General features: G+C 40.3%; 1 protein-coding gene across 1 annotated transcript in view; it reads right to left on the minus strand.

Moving 5' to 3' along the window:
• The window catches only part of schip1 (schwannomin interacting protein 1), a 221414-nt gene extending 204076 nt beyond the window's left edge, over positions 1 to 17338 (minus strand). The window contains exons 1-5 of the mRNA XM_005742163.1: positions 17231 to 17338; positions 16901 to 16988; positions 9260 to 9327; positions 8136 to 8222; positions 5597 to 5738 (exon numbers count right to left, since the gene is read on the minus strand). Coding sequence (XP_005742220.1) covers positions 5597 to 5738; positions 8136 to 8222; positions 9260 to 9327; positions 16901 to 16988; positions 17231 to 17253 — 408 coding nt within the window. The 5' untranslated portion in view covers positions 17254 to 17338. The remainder of the gene's footprint in view (positions 1 to 5596; positions 5739 to 8135; positions 8223 to 9259; positions 9328 to 16900; positions 16989 to 17230) is intronic.
• Positions 17339 to 17671: the final 333 nt, after the last annotated feature.

Below are 17671 nucleotides of genomic sequence, written 5' to 3' on the forward strand. Positions count from 1 at the left end.
GCCACATATTCAAAAGACTGAAAACTTCCAGGAGATAGCTGCTTACATTGAAATGATTCATTAAATAAGACAGCGACCCCCCCCTCCTCTCCTATCAGCGTATGTGATAGGCTAAAGAGTGGGACAAAAGAGGGGGACAAAACATCATGCTTAAGAGAAAGAGCGTAAGCAAGAGTGATGATGGGAAAAAAAACTGGGACCTGCAATAGAGGGGGGGAAAGAGCAATCGGAGAAAAGGTGTGAGTGCAAAGAGAAGTGTGCTGAAATGAACAGTAGAGCATATAGCCTTAGGTACCAGATTGTTATTACTGCTGCAGATGGTTTGGAGATGCTTTCAGCAGATTTATGTTGTGCTATAGTATATATATGTGCGTGTGTATGTGTGTGTGCCACATCTCTGTCTGTGCGTGACTACATGTGAGCACGCATGCCACTATATGCTTGTTTAGTTTAAGTAATGTCAGCTAAATGGCATGTTTTCTAGATAAATAACCAATTAGAAGCTTGTGGGGCGTTTGCAGTGAGCTACAGCATCTAATCAAATCGCTATACACCAGCTGTAAACCATTGCTCTCATCTAAATGCTGCACACAGCCTGCTTTAAATATCCAATCAAGCGATTCAAGACCATGTGCTCACAAAAAAAGGAAATGCAAAAATAAAAAGTGAGGACTCCCTTTTCCCTCACGATACTTAGCGTTTTTCTCCTACTTCTGGATCGACATCCATTTTGCTGTCTGTCTCTTGTTCATTTGTCATCTTTTTCCTCATTTGTGTAACAGCTTTCATTGATTTGTTTTGGAAGGGCTTTAATGTGCCACTGAAGACTGTTGCTGTGTTTATATGTGTGTACACAAGCTGATGTGAGCGTGTAATTACGAGTACTTTTCCAGGTCCACGGATGTAAGAGTTAACATCTACCTCGTATGAAGAGAAACAGCAACAAAGAAGGAATCAGACATTTTGACTGACATACCTGTGCCCGTGCATACACTTGATCTCATACCCACGCAAATGTAGAGTCATAAAGGCTTCAAAGGCACAGTTATTATCGTCATAATCACTCCAAAATCTGCCGCATCTTATCTACCTTCTAACTCCTAATCCTTTCAGATTTTCAGTCATCCATCATTCTCTTTCTGCCTTTGGAGAAATTAGCCTTCTCTTCTCTTCATTTTATCTCACTGTCACATAGCCAAGATGAATTTTTAAGATAGCTTCCCGCTGGGCATTCACAAAATCAGTGGCTATTTCACAGCTTCACTTATAAGCTTAGTCTTGTGCATGCTGTGCAACCCACATTGTTTATAAGTATGCATAGTTTCTAGACTTAAGGCAAACATTGACGACAAATCATTTTTATTCAAGAACTAAAAACATTTCTTGCATTTAAAATTATGTTAGCTTGTCCGATTACTTTTGAACCTCAGAAAATGGAGGATGATGTATAAATATGGCTGTAATTAAAAAGGAAAGTCAGCACTTCAATCACATGCAGACTGCTTGATTTAAGAAGCACTGTGGTGGTGTACAGATGCAAGCTACAAAACTCTCAACAAATTATGCACCTAACTGTAGATGAAGCACATTCATTTTAGTCCATCTCTGTGTGTATTTCAGGGCTGAACATTCTTCTTGAGTTTATATTTTGCACAAGCAATCACATTTTCTTCCCTAACGGATACAAATGCAAGAGTTAGTGTCTCTCAGGAAGCCAGCTGAGCCTGGGCCTGTTTTGACAGTAAATAAGCTAATAGGCAAATGTCATGGCTATTAAATGAGTTAAACCCGATCGATGTCAACTCTGGAGCAGAGGTGTATAAATTCAATTCAAATGAGACACCAACTGACACCAATAAAACATTTGTTAGAATTTGTCAGGAGAAACACCAAGGGATGTGTGTGCGCACGTGTGTGTATGCACGGCAGGGGGAGGGCATAGGGTGCATTTGTGAATGTGAATGTGTAACTGTGCATGGAAAGGCAGTGGGAGGGAAAGCAAGGGATGACATAGAGTGAGGGTGGGGAAAAGGGATTAAGTAGGGTAGAGGTGGAGGCATAGATGAAGACGTCACTTTGCTTTGGATTCTTGGCGGTGAGAGATGAGAGAGTGATCTCCCACGCAGGCTACAGAAATGCTTACAGTGACACTTTCCCTCCACCTGGGCTGAACAAAAGGAAGGGGAAAAGTGCAAACATGTCACAGAGCCAGTAGGAGATCAATGTCCACAAACACAGTTAGCAGACAAGCAGCCATGGACGCACAAGCTGAATGCAGCTAAGCATAGAGGATGTTATGTAATTTATCTTTTTTTTAATACAGTCAGCTCTGTGCTTTTTATTCTTTTTCATCCTTCTCCTCACAGTCCTATTCACCTCTTAACTATACATCACTTAAATCATTTCATCAGGCAGCCCACCAGCTGTATCTTTTCCTCTGCAATGACAGCAACCGAGCTGAAGCGTTTTATCTCCATTCTCATCTCAACACTTTGGCTTTGATCTTCGGTTTGTGCGACTGAACGAACCTCACCAAACCATCCCAGAGGGCCACACTCTGCTGTGAATCATGGGGATCTACTCGTGCAATCAAGTCAGCACATATAGATGCTCAAATGTAAATGTACACATAAACTTTTTAAAGCATATTTGAAATGCAGAACAAACTGTACAAGGTACCTAATACTAGTCTACAATTATGGTCAAATAAAGCGGGAGCACAGAGACATAATTTGTTTCCAGCTTGCAGATAATGATCTGTTATATATCACTGAATTAGCATCTCTGCTTTCACTGCTCCACACGACCTCATCAGCATTCAAAAGTGAAGCTAATCAATTCCCAGGTAAGTTCTCAAATTTGCCCAGATATGTCTACAGACAGAATGTTAGTTTAGCCCGAAGGCTGGTAGAAACATGACTTGTAATAGTATGGTTTTGCCTTCAGCATGTTAAGCACTTTAGTGGACACCAGTGTTTTAAGTACTGTTTCTGGAAGTTAAATGACGATTGGTAACTGCATGCTTAATATGGAGTACACTCAGGCCAGCTCAACAAAAAAAAGGTTTGTTGTTCTGAACCTGACAATTCATGTGGTCAAGGAAGTCAGTGGAGTTGACCAGGAAGTAGAAAACCAGAGACTGAGATTTTTTAACTTTGAATAAAATATATATATAAATGTGTGTGTGTGTGTGTGTGTGTGTGTGTGTGTGTGTGTGTGTGTGTGTGTGTGTGTGTGTGTGTGTGTGGTGCCCCCAAGGGGGATCATCTGGAGAAAAAAAGATGTGTTTCATGACAAACAGCTGACTATCCTTGGGAGGAAAGGTTCATTTACTGATCCTCAAATGTCCATGTTTTAATTAATACAAGTGTATGGGCTAAGTGGAGGTGAAGTCATCATTACATGACGCATGGGCTATGTGTAGCAACCAGTCAGTTGTGAGCCTGTGTGCCCATCAGAAGTTTTAAAAAAAAAGAAACATAAAATGGAAATATTCAACTGTAGTACAAGTACTTGAAATTTGTTGTATCTGGATAAACCCCTTGAGATGTAACATCTTGTTTCAAGGAGGTCGAGAGAGCTGAGGGTCTGGGAGGTACTGGGAAGGTGAGCTTGAATCTAGGAGGTTTTCCAATGTTGGAAGAAGTAAAGAAGGAAAAACCACAGTGCTGCAGTGTCTCCTCTATGTGTGTGTGTTCATGCATATTTCATGGAACTATGATATTGAAGTATGTTTGAACCTCCCCCCTCCCCTACAGGCCAGCAGCAAGGTCCTTCAAGCCCACATGAGCCAACATGAAGAACCACACAAACATACATGCACAAACGCACACACATAGCATGGCACCCTGGCCTTATGCTGATGAATGTCTGTCCTTCAGCGACCACAAGAGCCACAGCAGAGTGATACAGTCTGAATGAGGACAGACGAAGCAAGAGAGAAAAAGATGCAGAGAGAGTGGTGACAAGGCAGAGAGGGGAAGAAAAAAAATGGAGTTAAGAGTGTAGTGTGCTGTGGGCGGAGGTGCAAGAGAAGGCAAGGCAAGGCGGTACAGAGGGCAAAGGTTCAGCACAGCTTGTCCAGCATTACTCCACCAAAATAGAGCTTCAAACTGAAAAAGGTAAGGCAGATTGGGGAGTGAGTGACTCACAGTAAACACTCTCAGCAAGAGTGAGTGTTTAATCTCGAAAGATATTTTTTGGTAAACTTTACACCATTCAATTTGAAGTAGTGGAGGAAAAGACTGACTAAGCGTTACTTAACAACAGTACACCAGCAGCCCCAGCGTGCATAGGTGTGGGCTGCTTGGTGATATTACAAGTATTTCAATTGTTCAGTCGATGTGAAATAACATTAACAGCCACAATTAAGGTAAAAGTATTTAACTCGATTCAACGTCTCCTCTAATTGTATAACAATTTATTATAATATAGGACTAAAGTGTTAGCAGCATAATACAGTCCATCGTTTTCATGAGTCCAGCATATTTTAACATAAAATTTGCAAATAAAAAAATATATTTATTTATTAAATATATTGCAATAGTGAAGAGTAACATACTTGATTTTTCAAGAAGAGAGGGGATTCTTTGTCATCCTGGTTTTTAAGTTACAGCAAGTTTCTAATTAGCGAGACACTTTGCTGCTGTTTAATGAACAACAAACTCTTTCAACCAGAACAAACAACCTAATAAACAAAGCACATGCACACACTCACTGAGTCTCACCAGGATACTAGCCCATCTGTTTGCTAAGGGATTCTTGCTTCCTCTAACACTGCTTAAAAAGAGAGTGGGAAACAAATGCAACCCACACACACTAGTGAGTACGGAGACATGACATCATTTTTTTCCCTGTGCTGAGTCTCTGCAAAGAACGTGGGCAGGAGTGCGCGGGTAGCTTGTGTGTGTGTGTGGCTCAGTGTGATTACTAAACTGTGAGAGCCGACACAGACTGGGGAATCAGCGCAGCAGACTAATGTGCGCGCCTCTGCGTCCACATGTGTCACTTAGAAGTTGAGGCGATCTAAAAGCATCTTTTTTTTTCATCTCTGCAATCATCTCCTTATCTCTGCATCTGCTTCTGACTGTCTTTGTTCTTTTCTCCTTGTCTTCTCGCTGTTTATCAGCTGCTGCTTATGCAGTTATTTTTTTTCTCTGGCTTTTGTTTGGCTGCCATGCCCTGTGAGCATTGTTTAATGCTCCCCCACATTCCCTGAGGAGATTGGGGGGAGTGTGGGGGTAAGATGGGGGAGGACAAGGGCATAGGCACTTCATTAATCAATCAACCAGCTTTGAAAATTTACCTAATTAACGGCTAATTACAGATCTGGGCACAGTGCCAGCTGGCATCCCATCCACCTACACCCCTGCAGTCCCCCAAATGACACTAGAGGTAAACATCCCTCCCTCGCTCCCTCTTTTTTACTCTCGTCTTTGTTAGTCTACCCATCCGTGCATCCTCTCCCCCCATTTGTTATTCATTCTCTACTGTAACAACAGATCACCGCTGATCACTCACTCAAGACATCTCTGAGCACTTGGCTCATTCTCATGTCACACCATATGGCTGTCTGATTTTGTTTTCGCAGTCTCACCGGTGAAATATTGGTGGTCATCACAGGTTCCTGGAGGCTCTCTGAAGGCACAGTCTCTCTCCAATGATCATTGGTTCGGTTCTTGTCTTGTGCTTGCCAGCTCTCTCTACGGGACATACTGGCACGCCAGGCACGCTGGATCCTGGTGACATAAGTCAGCAAAATGTATTTATTGAGACATCTTGCATTTTTTTTTAAAAAAGGGTGTTAAATTTTGGAGTTCCTCGTGAAAGGAAATGGTTTTGCTGAAACTTTTTAGAAGCCATGTTAAGTATTTGCTTCAAGGATGTTTGATGAACGATTGTTGGAGTGATAGCTGCTGAGCATAAAATACACAATGTTGTGCTGCCATAACCAAAGGCAAGCAAGTGTTGTTTTTTCTTACTCACTTTAAAAATAAGAAAAATAATGTAAAAAAGACAACAACATTCATTGGACACTTCATTAGATATATGGCTAGTGCAGAGTTGGACACCAATCTGTCTTAAACATTTTCTTGACTCTTTCATGGCATAGATTCACAAAGGAGCTGGAAACATCCCTCATTTTGGTCCATACTGACATGATAGTGTTCAGTTGCTACAAACTTGTCAGCTTTACATCCATGGTTTGTATCTCCCATTCTACCACATCCAAAAAGTCCTCTACTGGATTGAGATCTGGTGACTGTGGAGGCCATTTGAGTACAGTAAACTTAATGTCATATATCCCACGCTATTACACCAGGACTACCCACCTGAATTGTTTCTTTCATGTGTTACATAAATTAAGACTCTACTATCTCATTGATGCAGCAGAAAGAGTCAGTCCAGAGAACGTTTTTCCAGTCGTCTATTGTCCAATTTTTGTGAGCTAGTGTGAATTGTAGCCACAGCTTCCTGTTCTTAGCCAACAGGAGTGTCACCCGGTGTGGTCTTCTGCTGCCCATCTGCTTCAAGGTTGGATATGCTGTGCATTCACAAATGCTCTTCTGATACCTTGTTTGTAAAAATTTCTTATTTTTGTTACTGTAGCATTACTGTAAGATCAACAGTCTGTCTATTCTCCTTTAACATCAACAGATATTCACTATTTTCTCTTTGTCTGACCATAAACCTGAGATAAATGTGAAGTAGTTTAAAATTTTCTGAATCAAATCAAATCCCATTATTACCTTTTCTGATACATGATTTGTACTTCAGGAGGTCAACCAACCTCGAAATACCTTTGTTGGTATCACGTGATTGGCAGTAATTCAGTTTACTTAACAAAGTGGCTGGAGAGCATTGAAATACCTAAGAAGGCGTAAAGAAGTAAGTCTAACAATTACCCATTAAAGAAATGTAACACAGCTCATTCTTTATTCTCCGATCACTTAATTTTTATCACATTTAACAGCTTTGGTGCAGAGCTTTAAGCACATCTGCAGTACTGCTGGGCTTGTTCTTGTATGGTAGCATACAATAATGAATTTGCAGTATATGTGTAAGTATATATACTTTCTGTCTGGCATAGTTGTAAGACTGAGCCAAAACAGGTTTCTTGCTTCTTCTTTTTTAAATTTGCTATCATTATGAATAAAGGTTAACTTAAATTTGAATGCTCACCAAAAAATCAAACAAACAAAAAAGCACAAACACAGTCAACACAGAACTGGAAGTGAAATAGTTCACTTCCAGTTCTGTTTCTTCATAAAACTGAAGGAATATTGCCAAGATGCAAGATATTAAGTAAACAAGTGCATCACACCAGATTTCTGTCTCTCTTTCTTTAACTCATCTTCTTATTTAGCTCTTTGAATTTCCAAGACAACTTCTTCTTCTTGACCATTCTCAAACATCTTTCTCTTCAGTTTCTTGCTTAACTTTGTCTATGTTTTCCTTTTACCTTGTCCTCTCCCAGCCTATGTTTCCAACCTACAGACAGCTTTCTCTCCATCTTTCACTTTCCGCTCACTTTCATCCCAGTAGTCACCTCAACAGCAGACTCCAGGATGGAGTGTAGGATCAATTACCCGATGGAGAAACACATTCACCTCCAGTGGAGCAGAGAGACAGCTGAGGCAAATGGAACAAATTGAATTAAACCACATCTTCTAGCTCCAAGCCACTATCTTTTCTTCTTCCTTCGCTTCTCCTTTTTCTTCTCCCTTTGCTTTTTCAGTCTCTCCATTTCCGTGTATTCCTGTTTCATTGACTTTTCTCTGAGTTCATCCAAACACTTTTTCCTTATCTGTCAACGTTTTTTTGTCCTATAGAGAAATAGTTTTTTTTTCTATCCTTGGCTTCCAATGAAGTGAGAGCCTGAAGCCAGAGCTGTTCTTCCCTGTCGCACCTACAAGTGTGTAACTGCGTAGATGAAAGCTGACAAGAGTTAATGCTTTCTAAGTGACCCTTGACCCCACAAGTCCATGACCCCAAAGAACAGAATGAATTGAAAGGAACTGAACATGGATGACATTCAAAATGAAAGCCTTTCATATTGTAAGAATCTATTGTTATGACTGGGTATTGTACAAATAATCATAATGATACATAAAGCAGCCAAAAGTGATACTCACACAGCAGCCTTTATCTCTAGGTGCTGTTGTTGATCACGGCGGTGAAGGCTATTGTCGTCCTCCATCTCACTCCTACGTGGACAACTTCTACAACAATAACAGTGCAGATAAAGAATAATTGTGAGGTTGGAAATATAAATACTGGCATCAACACAGAACATGGTGTATGCAAATCATCTAAAAAATGATAAGTTGTTACTGCAGGGGTTACTGCAGATACTAGGCTAGTGAAACCCCAATTTCAAAAACATACATAAAAGCAAACAATGTTTTGCAAATGTCATAAATCCACATTTAAAGAAAAATATCCCACTTTGATGGAAATGCCTCAAAAAGCTGGCATGAGGGCAAACAAAGGTTGGAAAATTAAGTGGTAATGTAACTAATTAGACTAACTCGTAACAGGTAAGTAATTTGACCCATAGTTTCTCAAAAATAAAGATGGCAGATGCTCACTAATCTGCAAAAACATGCATGCACAAATTGTTGAATTGTTTTAGAATAATGTTCGGCATTTGCAATGATTGAATATCTCATCATCTGCATTATATGATATTATTAAAACATTCCAAAAATCTGGAGAAATCTCTATGTGCAAGAGACACAGCCTAAAGTCAATATTGGAATGTCAATGAGCTTCAGGTTCTTCAGGCAGATCTGTATTAAAAACAGATGATTCTGTCATGGAAGTCATGACAGAATTCCAACATAGGAACATTTAAAGAAGAATACATGTGTACGTACAGAAGAAGAACCAGCTTGTTATCAGCAATCAGTTCAAATGCCTGCATCTCTGATGGTATGGGGGGCACACGTGCCTATGAAAGTCGCAGCTTGCATATGTGGAAAGGTACCATCAATGCTAAAAGGTACATGGTACATTCTTTTAAATCTGTGTTCAATTTTATTTTTTATAAGATTTGCAGATTCATGCATTCATTTTTTTATTTACATCTTACACAGCTGCCTAATTTTTTTGGAATTGTGAAATAAAGTGCTGTTATGGCAAAATGGTTCTGATAGCTTTAAAATCCAACATTGCATTTTCCTATTGTGGAGAATGCCGTGTGCTTTGGGGGTTTTTGCTCATTTAAGAACAGGCAGATTTCTGTACAGGGTCTCACCTTTCTATCTTTTGAACAGCTTGGCCTCTGCTGTGGTTGCAGTAGCGATGATACCTTTTCACTTCTTCCTGGCAGTTGAAAAACATCAATATGTCAGCATGGTCTATAATTCTCAGTGTTAATGGAATAAGCATATGACAGTGGAAAAGCTGTATGATAATAAATCTGTAGTATATCTATCTGTATGTGTAATTAATAACACCTACACACATACTGCCTGGCATAGCTACATAACTGAGTCAAATCAGGTGATTTATAATTTGTTGTTGCTATCAGTCCCTTCTAACCTCAAATAAGGGCGCATATTTGAGTCACTTGATTAACACAGATTTGTAAGTTGGAATAATGCTGATGCATAGCAGCATATGTCGTATGCAGGTGCCAACTAGCCGGGTATCCGCTAAGAAGAGCCACTCTCCTAAACAGTAGGTCATAGCAGGTCTCACCACAATCTTGTAAACATTTCCTTTCACTCTTGCTGCTTTTATTCTGTTAAAAAACAACCCTGGCAGCTCTTCTCCACCTCTTCTTCACTTGTCTCTTTCACTGTCTGTTGCTTTGAATGGTCTGCCACAGACATTTAAACTCACCCACCTTCACTACCTCTACTCCTTGCATCTTTACTACTCTGCCTGTCTCCCTTTCATTCTCACATATGTATTTTGTCTTGCTTCTACTGACTTCATTCCTCTTCTCTCCAGGTCATACCTCCACCTCTCCAGGCTCTCCTTATCTGCTCCCCACTCTCACTAGACACGGCAGTGTTGTCTGCAAATATCATCTGTCAACATGTCCATCGCTGCCACAAACAAGAAGGGCTTCAGCACTCATCACTGAGCTTACACCCACCCCCACCTTGAACTTTCACTGACACTTCTACCGTACACCTCACTGATGTCTCGCTGTACTGCACCACACTTTGCCACTCTTGATTTTCTCATTTAGTATCACAGTTCCTTTCTTAATACCTTATCATAAGCCTTCGCTAGATACACAAAGACACAAAAAAAACCCCTCTCACCTTCTCTATCAAAATTCTTAAAGCAAAAGTTGCATCTATAGTACTCTCACGGCATGAAGCCATACTGCTGCTCACTGATCATCACCCCTGTCCTTAACCTTCCCTTCAACCACTTATTCCCACGGTTTCATGGTATGACTCATCAACTTTATCTCTCTGTAGTTATTACTAGGCTTGTCACAATACTGCAATTGCAAAGTCGATACCGACTTTGCCAGGACTCCATACAAATTTGAAACAGGTATTAGATTAAGATCAAGTTTAAAGGTGTTGGTTTGGAGGTTTTATCCAGTTCACAAATTATTTAGATAATTTCATTGCAGACCCTGAAGATAAAATATATTTTAGAACATACTAATAAACTAAGGGTTCAGCAAACAGCACAATATCTCTTCATAGCTGTCCTCACTTCCTCCTTACAAATCTTCTGCACTTCCTGCACTAACCTTTCTCTATTTGTCCCCATCTTTCATTTTCTTCATTAATCAGCTTCTCAAAGTACTCCTTCCTTGTTTTCAACACGCTTCCTTCGTTTGTTAGTTCCCATCTCTATCTGTAACCACCCTAACATCCTTTCCAGCCATCTCGCCAATCAATACAAGTTTTCCTTCCTTAGTGTTCAACCTCATACACATTTCACTATAAGCTTTTTCCTTTGTTACCTCTCCCAGCCTATCAGACTTTATCTTTTCTAACCTTTTCCTTTGAATACTTTCCTCAATTCCTTGTCTTCTTTCCTCTGTAAAGAATCAAATACCTTTTTGGCAGTGTCCTTTACGGCTTCATCTGTATTTTTCCAGTCATCTGGAAACTCTTCACTACCCAGAGCCTTTCTCTTGCAAACACAATACATCTACCTTCCTCCTCGCCATCATATCAGTCAACTCTCTCCCTTTTCCTGTCATGGTTCCTACATTTAAAATCCCTAGTCTCATCTCCATATTCCAGCCTCTTCTTTTCGTTTCGTTTCTCTTGTTCTGGCTCAGAACACACTTTCAGCCTCGCTTCTTCCTTTGTCTTTGGCCAACAGGACCACAGTTTGCATCCTGATAGTTAACAGCACTGGAGGCAGTTGTTGTTAAACCAGACCATGACCAATTTGGTATGGAAAGCTCATTCTTGATGATTTGATTGATTTCGATTTTATGCCGAATGCTCTGGGACTGGCAATACGTCTGGAAAAATGGTGATTTTTGTAGGCTGAACTAATTCACACGCCTTAAATACATTTATCTAGTTATTCATCCAACTTTACATTTTTGTTCTCATCTTTAAATACAATAAACCTTACTTCACAAATTAATGTGCCAAATGATGTAACATAATATTCATACTCTAAATTGTAAAATGTAGAAATATCAACATTGAGTATAAAAATAAACCTGGCTAAATCAAGGAAATTAAAATGATACAACTCTTTTATAAGGCGTTATAGGTGCATAAACACTACTAATGCATCATTGCTTGATAGTGGTTGCTAGGCAACATGATTACCTTGTAAGAACCTTTAGGGGCCTTTTAGATACCTGTGTGAAAAGTTTGGTTGCACAACTGATTGTGTGGGAGTAGTTTGCAGACAAACCAACAAATATTTTTTCTATTACACTAAAATACACATAAAATGTATAAACGATCACCTGTGGCAGTGTGAACTTCATATGTCAGTGTTTCTCATACAACTCATTCTGTTGAGTTTAAAAGACAAAATGTACTTTTGAAAGGTCTGGGAAAACCTGTGTTTCCAAATTTTATTCTTTCTAGATGACAATATGCCCATTGAGATGACAAGAAACTATTTAAAGTATGTAGTCTTGGCATTGTCCAGTTACAGAACTACTACACAAACCCCAGTTTGAACATCACCACACAAACTTATACTATACTTGTTGGGGAAAGAAAAAGACTACTTTGGAACATATTCTCAGGCCAGACATTCTAAAGTTCATAATTTCAACTGCAGCCTTTTGCATTCAATACATACAAAATCAAATCTTTTGAGCAACATTTTGTGTCACAGCACATTCATTTTCTGTATGTTTTGCACATTTCGGTACATGTAGTACAGGCATTGTGTGCTGTTACTGTAATAGTTTGACTCTTCTAAATGTTTATGCATATCTACCAACCAAAGCCAATTATGGATTAAGTGTTCAAGATGCCAGGCAAAGGATTTAAAATATAAGTGTGTCAACAAGTGTTATGCCGTATCAAATGAAGACTCCATCCAGATGCTCTAGCCAACATAAGAATCCATGACTAATGGCAATGGCAGTGTTAAATGGAATGAATGTGTTAGCATATTTTATACAATATTTGTTAATATAAAAATTTTGATATGCTAAAATATATGGATACTACTGAGATGAGAAATAATTACTCTTCATGATACTGATTATGATAAAGATCAGCTGACAAATCACAGCTTAAAGAGACAATTATTAGTTACTAATATTTACTAAAGCTATGTTTTTTTGTTGTTGTTGTTTTTTCAGCTACTATTTATTCACCACCAACTGTAATCTCTTGGGTTTCTGAACGAGATAAAATGCTCTACAATTACATAAGAAATATCAAGGGAGGGATATTGCTTGCAGTCTATAGGGCAATCGATTAAATCAACACCTGAATACATGGTTGCATAGAAACGGGGATATTAGTGAAACCTGCTGCTCCTGTGCATGTAAACAAGTTTATCACATTATTTTCGATAGCAAAATAAGGGCAATCAATAGACTTGGATGCAAGGTAAAGTGAAGCATTAAGTTGCTGAAAAATGGGAGATGGATGGAAAAGTGGGATAAAGGGGAGAGAAAACAACAGCACATAGCAGAAAGTCTGCTTCCCTTTAATTGATGAGTTATTAAAATCATTATTTCTCAGCGTCCTAGTTCTATCACAAAGATCGATGGCAGGCACCACTGAACGGCCACACTAAAACACTTGCACACGTACACAAAACACTTGTGGGAGATGGTCGGGCCTTTGTGCCCTTCAGTCTAGCATTGTCTCTCCACAGGATAAAGCCCCCCTCCACAAGCCCGTGGACACAAACACTGCACTAGAACAGTTAATGCACCTGCATACGTGCACAGCAGCATGTATGCAAGCACATATACACCTCAGTCTGATCTCAGAGGATTTCATTACAGTGTGTTGATGCGCCGAAACATCTGCATTACACTATTGACTCTTTAGCTGTCGCTCGACTTGCCGATCAGCCCGAGGAAATACCCAATCAAGAGGGCTGTACCACTGGAGGTGCTCATTAATTGTGACATTGGAAATCAATTTACATGCGCAGTGCATGAGAGGAGTAATATGGAAGTCAACATTTACTCTTTCGTCTGAGTCCCCAAGTACAAAAGAAGCATTCAGAGAGATGATAGTGTTACTGAGGTGTTTCTGTGATTACGTAATTTGAAATCTTGTTTTCTCTTAGTATTATAGCTATGCAGTAAAAGAGTGGCAATAAATGTGTTTATATAGAAAGCTTTATATCCTTTAAGAGGTGAGAAAGGGGTACGAGAAAACTAGGAGAGAGAAAAAAGAAAAGACAAACAAATCCAAATGAAAGTGTCGTGTGAAAATAGTTACATGTTGATTATATTATAACATGTAGAGACCTTTAACTGGCAGGTGCAGCTGAATGTATACATTCTCATAAATCCTAGGCTGCTGTACTTACATAGCTATCAATATCTGGCTGGAGTAGATCTAGTAAAGCTAGAAGAAGCAAATCAGGTACAGCAACACAAAAAAAGTAGATGAAGGGCTGTAATTAAAAAGTTTAAAAAAAAACCCTCATACATACCTATTTATTTGAAAGACATCCACAGATTTAATATCTATAAATCAAAAGAAATGACTCTAATGGAAGAGCCATTACACAGCATTTACACTAAGGCTGAACAGGCACATATTTTAACTATCTGTTCCTCTTTTGATCTGCCGTCTTTTGCTGCTGCGAGGTAATTCTGCTCGACACGTGATGACAGATCTCAAAACTGTTAGTTTTGTCAATTTTCTGCTGACCAGCTGTTTTGGTTGGGCGGCAGATTCGTCTCCTTCGCACTGATGCACTCAGAATATACTTTATTCGATATGAGCCTTCAAAACTGCCTGTGTTGAGCATATGGCACTGCGGTGAAGAATGCAGAACATTCAAGAAGCTGAAAATGGTGAGGTACAATGAGGGAAGCAAGAGCCTATCAATTAAGAAGAAGTGAGCACAGGGTTATTCAAAAGAAAATGCAATAGAAGAAGAAGATATGAAGTGGGTGGGGTGTGATGAAAAGAGATGAAGGAGGTGAGAGAAAATGATCACACACCCCATCAAAATGCAAAATGGAGCACTTGGGAGTATTCCCCAGCCGGTACTATTAACCAGCGGAGAGCTGCTCCGGTTAACATATGGTGAGGAAAGTTCTGAGTGCATATAGACAAGGCCATCATCGGTAAGGGGGCTTCTTTCAGTGATCAAAGACCGTAAGCTCACACTTTGAGACCTGACCAGCCTTCAGGGACATTTTAAAGGGATGAGATGGAAATCACCACAGAACTGGCAGATATTTGTGTGTTTTACCGTGAGGTGGGGAGAGGTGTTTTTTTTATTTACCTGTGGCACTAAATTCCAGTGTGAATACGAACACTGGGGTTGGCAAAGAACACATCTGTCCGTCAGCGTGCAAGCTCATGCTGCTCGTCCACATCATTACAACTCAATCGCTGGGCCTTTGAGTGAGCTAGCGCAAACAGCACTCAGCGCTGCTCTGTCCCACTCAGGGAGATACAGTAATGCACTTCTGAAATATGACACCCTTCCCTGGCACCACACTCGTACTGTGTACAACCCTCTGCATAACAGAATACTGCAGTTGTGCCTAAAATGCAAGACTCTGTTGTTGCCCTGTACCGCGGTACAGGATCTGAATGAAATCCATGGATATTCAGCTCCCGTTGAATATATTCATTAAAAAGACTGCACACTGGGACATTTTTTTCTTGATTTTTATTGAATTATAAGTTTCATGCATGATACTGGTAACAGATTTCAAAATTCCAACTGTGAGTGGTGCATCAAATATTCCACCTTTTATATTTTATACTTAACCCCATTAGATGTGACCCCATTGGCATGCTGCTTAAATAATCTTTCTGTAAAATGATTAGCAACACGGACCCATAGCCATAAAATTCAGCTTTTCCATTGATTACGGGGTAATAGCTAGATAGATTAATGCGCTTCTCACGGGGTTCTCACCTCGGCAATGAATCTGAATCACTCATGCACACGGAGCCAGTGGAGCAGCCTCAGTAACCCACATTTGTATCCTCACTCATATATATCTAATGCCAATTACTGATTGGTCCTTCACCGAGCTTCTTTACGTCCTCCTCAGCAGTCTTGCATGAATCCACCCTGACGTGGCATGTCACAGAGCTGAGCTAGATCAATTTAGAAATGTCATTTTTGGGAAAGTGATGATGAAATTCAGCTGTCAGGTCGCGCAGTAGAAACACATCAGGATAAAATCTGAAGTCAAAATGAGCAAGTGTTGGAGGATGTGAAATAAAAAAAGGGGGGGGGGGGGGGAAGTCTCTGTGATCCATAGCGTATAAATGTGAAATACAAGATTTTGAATCTGGGGGTGGGGGGGGGGGGGGGCACCACCACCATATTGCAGAGTAAGTGAAAAATGTATGATGGAACTCTGCTTTCAGATCTCACAGGCTCAATATCCCCAGCCACCAATAATGCGCAACACTACATCACCGACATTAAATATTCAGGGGCTCGCTACACCTAGGTGAACTTGTGCACCTATACACTCACCTCGAGCACACAATGGAAACAGTCTGTTAAAGATGACTCGAGCAGAACAGAATTTACATTAGCAAGTCAACTGCAACAACTGCTCCTTTCAAACCAGATGTCAGAGCTATTAAACCCTATACATGAGCTCAGGACTCATTGCAATGAGGAACACATGCCAGCCCCATTCAGCTGAGCAGTTCAACTATGGCTATAGAAATATGACTATTTCTTTCTGAAAATGAAGTCATTTATAATGAAGGGCGCTATATGTAGTATTAATGAGACCTTTTTTAGTTGCGGCCACAACGATAATCTTTGAGTGGCCCCGAGCCAACATAAAAAAAGCAATTTCCTAAACCAAACTGAACTCAGTCAGTTTTACCATTTTAAATGGTGAATAAGGGAAGCAGAATTCAAAGCACTCAGAGAGCAAGGGAGAAAAACGGCTTTAATATAGTTTTGGAAAAGATTTTCCATTGTGCATAATGTTGGTGCTTTTCTAATGTCTTTCCAAAGTGCAACAGAAGTCCAAAAGCGGATAATGAAAGACATTTTTAATAGATGTTTGCAACATACACCGTCTTCTCTCCTCTCCTAGAAGTGTGTGGTGCCCAGCAGTGAAAGCGTCAACTTAGCGCTCCAAAAAAGAATGACAAAGTGAATGACATCATTACTGAACTGTTCCCTCACCGAAAAAAAAAAAACAGTCTGTCATCCATCCACAGACATGACTTTCCCAGCACCAGACAATTATATATAATCTATTTTACAGTAATGACAACAATACTAACAGCCTGCATCTTACCTGGTTATTGATGCACAGAGCAAGGTGCTTCCTCTCCCGTGCCAGACTCCCGCTGCGCAGTCTCACCTCCTCTCCTTGGTGAACATTTCTGGAAGGACATCACTCAAGTTAGAGTGCAAAACTCTCAAAAATATGAAATATGTCAGAATCTCTCGACATGCGAGGAGCCTGTACTCTGTGTCCAGCTGCAGAGAGTACCGATACGTAGGGTTTTAAAATCACTCATCAGTGCTTGAAGCAGCCGTTACCGGAGCTTCCCGTTTAACCGAAATAACAATCACTGCTGCTTTACATTTGGGACTAAGGCGAGTCGCTACGCGGGTTACTAACCTGTACGTGCCGCTCCTCAGCATGACGAGCTCTCCACCCGCAGTCAGACAGAGATGCAGTGAACACTTAGAGTCGGGAGCAGCCGGTGAGCGACCACACTTGGAAAATTTTCGCAGCCAATGGGATGCTGAGGGTGTGCGCGTGCCCCCCGCCTCTGCTTTTCAATACAGCGCCCCCCCCCGCGTGTTGACACGGCGTCATTTAACTTGGCGATCGACTTTAATCGCTGTATTCTGCGCGGTTCATCTTTTGCGTGTGTTACAGGCATGGTCCTTTAAGGGTGAAGCCTGATGGGAAATGTATGCCGGTGTGTGTAGCGGAACTGTCTGTCGGGTGTGTGAGGGTGAGCGGAGAAGGAAAAGAAAAGTAACGGTTAACTACAGAAGAGACGAAGAGAAAGTAAATAAAAGGAATATAATAACTCCCTCGGCAGCCAAAGTT

The sequence above is a fragment of the Pundamilia nyererei genome, unplaced genomic scaffold (genome assembly GCF_000239375.1).
Source record: "Pundamilia nyererei isolate P.nyererei 1_Seehausen unplaced genomic scaffold, PunNye1.0 scaffold00117, whole genome shotgun sequence".
Classification (NCBI taxonomy): domain Eukaryota; kingdom Metazoa; phylum Chordata; class Actinopteri; order Cichliformes; family Cichlidae; genus Pundamilia; species Pundamilia nyererei.